This window comes from Lactuca saligna, chromosome 5, assembly GCF_052625555.1.
Source record: "Lactuca saligna cultivar CGN05327 chromosome 5, ASM5262555v1, whole genome shotgun sequence".
In the NCBI taxonomy this organism is placed as follows: Eukaryota; Viridiplantae; Streptophyta; class Magnoliopsida; order Asterales; family Asteraceae; genus Lactuca; species Lactuca saligna.
In genome coordinates, this window is record NC_136421.1 from 289,590,070 (window position 1) to 289,597,578 (window position 7,509).

The 7,509-nt window shown below is 32.8% G+C and overlaps 1 protein-coding gene across 1 annotated transcript; it reads right to left on the minus strand.

The window, feature by feature from the left end:
* Positions 1-1,328: 1,328 nt before the first annotated feature.
* On the minus strand, positions 1,329-4,228 carry GAF1 (Polymerase/histidinol phosphatase-like protein). The gene is made up of 7 exons (XM_078996586.1): positions 3,715-4,228; positions 3,447-3,521; positions 3,230-3,310; positions 2,979-3,133; positions 2,086-2,891; positions 1,658-1,778; positions 1,329-1,561 (listed from the first exon to the last, which is right to left on the minus strand). The coding sequence occupies exons 1-7, from the start codon at positions 4,138-4,140 to the stop codon at positions 1,537-1,539; spliced, it is 1,689 nt and encodes a 562-aa protein (XP_078852712.1). The 5' UTR covers positions 4,141-4,228; the 3' UTR covers positions 1,329-1,536.
* Positions 4,229-7,509: the final 3,281 nt, after the last annotated feature.

Consider the following 7,509-nt stretch of genomic DNA (forward strand, 5'->3'; position numbering starts at 1 on the left):
ATATATATATATATATATATATATATATATATATATATATATATATATATATATATATATGAAAAAAATTCAAAAAAAAAATCTTGTGATCTCTAAGTATTTTTTTTTTATGCATTTTCTATGATTTTTAGGGTTTTTTGTTTTCCATAAAACCTAAACCTATATATATATATATATATATATATATATATATATATATATATATATATATATATATATATATTGTGCATTCTTTCTTTTCAATTTCAGTTCTCTTAGAATTAAATCTTAAATAAGTATATCACACATTTTTTAAAATATCAATATTTTTAATTAGTATTTATTGAATCACTTATTTTATTCGTATATCATATCTGTAGCCAGCGCCTTTCGAAGCCTAAGCCCTTTCTTTTCTAGTGTGCACTTGAATTTGATTGCAGCTAGCGCGTTTGACCAAGAAGATAGAAAGGGTTTTATCGTTTGGTTAGTAAACTCAAGTTTTTGGCCTTATCTTGCAGGTGATGACGATGTCGAGTTGACGGCAGAGAAAGACTAGGCATTCAGGCGAGCTGTCCGGTGGTGTGGTACGTAGTGGGTTTAGTACACCCCGCCAAAACGGCTTCGAAACAAACAAAAAGATGTGTGTCGCACTCAAGAAGGACTGCTAGTGATACACTGCACAGGAAGGTGGGGATGACGTCAAGTCCGCATGGCCTTTATGGGCTGGGCCACACACGTGCTACAATGGTAATTACATGTAAAAGCATTACTTTAAATAAAAAATATGTAATGTTTACAATTTTATATTAAACTTTTGTTTTTAATAAACCCATGTATTACATATGACTCACACCTAATAAATTAATAATCCAAGATGGAATGGAATTAAGTTTTACATCGTAATGAACAAAAAAAAAAAACATGCTTAATTGTCATAAGATATAGAATTGAGCATTCCCCACAAAATACGATTTTCTTCTCATGTTTTTATTTTAGAGAGGGTTTTTTTCTCATTCCTTACGGGAATGAAATGATATGTACATATAATTATAAATTATTACTTTTAGTCGTATAATCTAATAATATTAGCTTTTTTGAAATTTTCAAAATAGTTAAAAGTCTTTCTTTTTTTTAATTTTTTAAAGTAAAAATATGTATTTTTTGTTATAATTGTATTTCAAGATTTCATTTTTTCTAAAAAAAAATATCATATCTCCTCATAGTAATAAACATAAATAATGCTAAAAAAATAATCCCCTTCATCTATCGGCTTCCATTATTTTTCAGATCAAGTAAATAGGACCTACAAACATTTTCATATCTCCTCATTTAGTAAAATAAGACTCACATACTAAAAATGATTACATAGTATAAATGAATATGATCAAATCAAATTATAGTAAAAAGACATACTCAATTTTCAATAGTAAGCGATCACCACATGCAATTGATATTGAACCATCAAGCACAAGTTCATATAATAACACTAACATGATCTAATGGTCAAAATTTTCAAATAAAAAAGTCAAAATTGAGAACTTTCTTAGATATCAGATCTCACCCGATAAGTTCGCTTAGACTCCTGCATTAACCAACAATGATAGAGCTGTTAATCACTGAGTTAATGACAAAAAAAATCAATAATGCAAAATTGTACAAAAAAGTTGGTTTCTTTTACAAAATTCTGCTCTTTGTTTTGTGCTTCCGAGATTTCTTGAAATGTGAAGAAGTTCTCAACAAACGCTTAAAAGGAAATGATGTGGATCCTAGTGAACTCCCTTGCTTTCTTCTAACTTTCTCTGCATAAAACAACACAAAAATGGCTTAAAAGGAAATGATGTGGATTCACTAAAGTAGGAAGAAGACAAATCATAGATGTCAATGACTATAGAAAATACTTTTGAAGATGCAACTCCAACATTACAAAAATGATTTCATTCAACATGTTAATTATAAACAATTAACATCTATGTCAAGATTGTGTCAATGGTTGATAAAGACTAAAATCAAGATGCACAAACAAGGTCTCATGTAAATGAGAAACACTTCAAAGTAAGAAGGCAGTATTCTTAAAGTTTATAAGACTTTGCTAAAAGAATAATGTACCTGATGAAGACAAATGATTGATTTGACTATGATCTTTGACTTCCATTGACATATCTTCCAATGGCTCATGAACAACTGAATCACCATCAATCTGTTCCAACTCATCATGAGACCTTAAAGTGGCCAAAGTATTGGAAGCTGCAATTAAAACATCTTCCCCCATTACACTCAATTCTTCTTCTAAAACATCTTCATTCAAAGATACACTACACAAGGGCAAAGATGAACTAACAGGTGTAGTAGCTATCACATCTCTTGCATCCTTCATGTGTTCTCCTTCCAAAAACTCTTCACACAAAGATGCATCAAAAGAAAATTTGTCAACTTCTTCACATTTACTGACATTTGCTTCTAATATAGCCTCATCACTTTGTATCTTATTCACTTCTTCTATAATCATAGCACAAGTTTCACCTCCCTCAACATTAGCCAAAACTTCAACAGTTTCAAACTTTTCATTTTCTCCTTTCTCCTGAGCCTCCATTAATGAAGTCTGGTTATTTTCAATAGGATCATATGACTCTAATTTTGTTTCAGATACCATGTCCTTAATGTGCAATCCATGTGATGACAATCCATCAATGATTGAAACAAAATCAATGGCTTTAACAGTTTTTGATTCTTTACTTGAGGCTGCAAATGACTTTGCCATGTCATCAATTTGCAAATCACCTTCACCACTAGAGATTGGGTCCCACTTAAGCCAGTCATCAAAACCAGCTCCCTCAGTATCAGATGTGATTAACTCAACCCTTATCGCCTCTTTGTAGAATTTCTTCTTTCTTAAGCTGTTTTCAAGTAGAGATCTGTGGATCATGAAAGAAAAATAGTTTACACAAATTGAAGTCGATAATTTACCACATGACACTTTGAAAAAAGCATTATTTATATACCTACATGTTCTTGAAACAGAAGCTTTAGCACGTTCTATTGATAAACCAAGTAGAGATGCAAGATTTGCAACATCATGTGGTCCTCTAAGTTCAGTTACGGAAGGAGCAGCACTTGAAAAAATTAGATTTTTTCCACGTGTCCAATCTACCAACACCTTCAAAGTTCAAATAGCATAGACCTCTTATCAGAAGACAAATTCCATAAATCTGTTGTGTGATAAAAATAAAAATGGAAGATCTTATAGTTATACCTTGGCATTGGATATCATTTGTCTTCTCAACTGAGCATCCAGAACAAGACCTGAGTATGTAATTTCAAAATATACTCCTCTCTGCATATCAACAACAAGAATATCTTCTCATAATCAAATACCCATGTCGAAATTTCTACTTCTGTAAAGATTCTAGAAGGTAAGTAACAAAAAGATTTAAAAACAAACCAAATAGGGATAGTTACAGAATTATAACCTCGATTGCAGCCTTAATCAAGGGTTGCTTCAATCGAAAACGATTCTCTGAAAAATCAATGGAAATTATATCCACCTATATGCAAACACATTCAGAATCTTAAATCAGTTACTAATAACGAAAACACTGACATATAAGCATACTTTGGTTCTATGAATCTAGTATCCCCTTATAAAATCAGCGAAAATAAACCTTAAACAAGTCTCTACTAATTATCTGCTTGTGTATGATGTAGATATTCATTGAAAAAAATGAAACAAAACAAGACCTCGTAATTTTTACAAGCTTGATCGAAGGCGTCCTGTTTCAAGGGTCTCACAGCAACAATGTCATAAGTTTTAAGAACTGGGTTGCCAGAATTAAGAGCTGATCCTTGTGCGGGTGTATCAACAACAACCGTGAGACGAGTGTATTGACGGAAGGGTGTGGAGGTTGGAACATTGAGGAGGCGGCGGTGAAGGTTTACAGAGGTGGAGATAGAAGGAGAGACCTTGAGAACAGAAGAAAGTGGGAACAAAGAGATTGAACAACGGTCTACTTCCGACATTACTCCGGTAATAGTACGGTTGTATGCAACGCCGGTGTAACCCAATTCCATGGCTTTGACGGCGAGTTTCAATCGTATCGATTTTTCGGTGGTAGGGTTCCGCTTGTTGGATTCAGTGTAGGGTATATTAAGATCGAAAAACCCCATTCTCAACCTCCTCTGTACAGGTAAGAAGATGGATGGGAGAAGCGATTATCGAGTATGGGAGAAATCAAAGAGTTAGGTTTTCCATCGAGGAGACCCGACCCATAGAGAGAATACACCCTGATTTATTAGACCTTAAAGTATTGAGTTAATGCAAGTTTAGTCCCCTATGTTTGTTATTTTACAATAAAGTACAAGGTCTAGAAACCATATAAAATTTGGTATCTTCATAATTTAAGGAGCTTAATTATGTATTGAATGGCTATAAACTATAAGGATAGGATTGAATGGCTATAAACTATAAGGATAGGAGTGGCGGTATCGAGCTTTACATTAGAAAGAAGTCATATCTAGGGTTGTAAATGAATCGAACGAATATGAACGAGGTTGTCCATGTTCGTTTGTTTAAGGTAGTCGAACAAACAAACAAACACGAAAATATAAAACAAACAAGTTTTTTTGTTCATGTCCGTTTGTTTAACAAGTTACATAGTTCATGTCCGTTCGCTTATGTTCGTGAACATGTGTCACGCCCCCAAACCAGAACGGGGGAAACATCTGGGGGTGGATGACTTCATGTACAATATTATAACAAATGAATAATAATGATCAAAGTCATACAACCATCATATTGATAATTTATAAGTTTATATTGTATTCAAATAATTGTTTGCTTGATACTAAATACATATGACAAAAATATATGACGTGACGCGATGACGCCCCATTCTCAAAACCCTTTTGGTTATCTATTTACTGATTTTCTGAGAATACAAGCGATTTTGAAAAAGTGTCAACAATTAAGTTGGTGGTTTTAGAAGAGTTTTGTATGCGAAAAATCGGTAATTTTTCCTTGTATGAATGTTAGACATTTGTCACTCTAAACCTGTCGGTCTAACTGTAGCTAACAGCTTAGGTGCGGGGTTTTCAGTCATGTATAGATCTATACACAAGTGGTACGCTCTTTTACCGAGACTCTGGTTATAATTCAAGACTTTAGTGTGTACTATGGTAGGTGTGGTGAAGATAGTGATCTCACAAACTTTTATCAACAGGTTTACATATAGTTTAATGAAAATCATTTTTCTTGTAGATGAAAGTATTACCATTCCATAGTGGTTACATAGTGTAAAAATAATTTTACATTTAAATAATTATATGTTTCGTCCGAAATGATAATGTAGTATCTATGATTCCTAAACTATATCAATTACAGTTTATTATGAATGTTTGTTAAATCCATTTATATAATCATTTATATAAATACGTAATAGATATCTTGTCTATGTGTTTTTTAAAGGATTGTGTCATAAAAACTTTACATTTAACACATGTATGAAAAATTGATACGAAAAAAGTCCATTTTTGTTTAAAAATCCATTCTTTCATAAAATGATAAATTCTTGAGTTTTCTTTTTGTAAAACTAACTCCTTGATATTTTGTCTAGTTTCAAAATGCATGACCAAAACAACATATTTTTGGGTTTTATCCCTAAAAATGGTATAATAACTAGATTATCACCATTTTTGCTAGAAATTCCATACTTTGTCCAAAGAAAATCTTAGTCTTTGTAGTTTTGTAATTATAACTTTTCCTTATGGATGTATAACATAGTTGATGTTTTGTTTTTCTTAGTTTTACATCTCAAAACTAACTTACCACAAATAAATATTCTAAAAACTAGTGATAACCATATTTCATGCAAATTATGTTTTATATTTGGCATAGGAATGAATCAAGCAAAAATTTATGTAAATGTTCCAAATATTTCTTGTATCCCCCCCCCCCCCCCCACCGAAGTCATCTATTTTCCTCTTTCTTTTCAACCGATAACCTCACAAAGCCACCGAAATCACATGGTGATTTCGGCCTAGTACCACCAAGACCACATGGTGATTTCGGTCCAGGTACCACCGAGTTCAATAGGTGATTTCGGTCCATGTACCAACCGAGATCACATGGTGATTTCGGTCCACGTACCAACCGAAATCACAATGTTTTGTGTCCTAAGCCGAGAACCCTAAAGCAAGGTATAAGTCTCGATTTATGTCCTAACTCGTTGACTTTCGTTGGCTTGTTTGACTTTTGCTGACCTAGAACTGCCAGTTATCACAACATGCTAAATGAACATATACGAATGGAGATAAACAAACATAATTGAACATATATGAACATAAACAAATAAATAATATATTTAAGTAATCAAAGACAATTGAACATATATGAACATAAGTGGAACTTACATGAACAAACATAAACAAACATGCACGAACATAACTGGACAAACAAGACCATCATTCATGTTCTTTTATTTAATTAAAAAAACAAGAATTTGTGTTCATGTCTATTCATTTATTAAATAAACGAACATAAACAAACTTCCCGTCGAACGGTTCACGAATAGTCCGTTGAACGTTCAGTTCGTTTACAGTCCTAGTCATATCCCCTTCTTTATCGATGGGAGAGAAATGACAAGAGAGTGTTAAACTCTACACAAAACCTCGTCATACCGAGCTGGTGGGTTGGTGCTTTCCTCATTCACCTCACATATGTCGAGCTCTCCCAATCTCACTCTCTTTAGCTTAAGATACATGTTCTAAAATAAGTCTGAATTTAAAATCGAGATTATGTGATCGATGTCTATGATCCAAATTTTAGATATACATCCATACGTTCTTTCTATTTGACATGGCCCAATGTATTAAGATCAATATTTTATTTTAGGATATTAAGTAAACCAACACCAAACGGCTTGTGACTTAATAGTATAAGGCATTGGTAAAAGGATACCCATCAACTTATGGTTAGTATCGTTAGAGACAAAATGAGCATTTTAGGACGTGACAGAGAGTGTATGTGTTTTCCATTATAAATTAAGCAAACTAACAATTATAGATGATATGTTTAACAAAAATAATTAATTTTTATGGTCTTTTTTGCAAAATAATCATTTTCTATGGAACATTGTGTAACGCCCCAAAATTACCGAGTTAAAATTTTATTTTAAAAAAGTCAAAGTTATTCATTCATTATCCCAAAATACGGTCATAATAAAAAAATTCTCAAAACATCATAGTAAAATCATAAATAGTAAATGTGGAATAAAGCTCCAAGGGATGCAATACGATCAAGTCGGGTCCTTCCTTTTGAAACCAGTAGTACCTGAAAACATTGTAAACATAAAGCGTAAGTACAAATCTTAGTAAGTTCCCCAAAATACCCCATACCATACATATATAATAGTACAAAACTAAAATGGGTCTATTTCACCCCCCCCCCCCCCCCACCCACCACCACCACCTTCGATCTCTTTCAACTAGTACTGGGCCTATTTCACCGTTCGGTATCTTTCAACTGGTATTGGGTCTATT

Bases quoted from the DNA above. Each gene is read 5' to 3' on its own strand.
- GAF1 (XM_078996586.1), bottom strand. From the start codon at position 4,140: ATGGGGTTTTTCGATCTTAATATACCCTACACTGAATCCAACAAGCGG. The intron at 3,311-3,446 runs GTTATAATTCTG...GTTGATATGCAG, and splicing joins TGATTAAGGCTGCAATCGAG to AGAGGAGTATATTTTGAAAT. The intron at 1,562-1,657 runs GTAAAAGAAACC...TGGTTAATGCAG, and splicing joins AAAACAAAGAGCAGAATTTT to GAGTCTAAGCGAACTTATCG.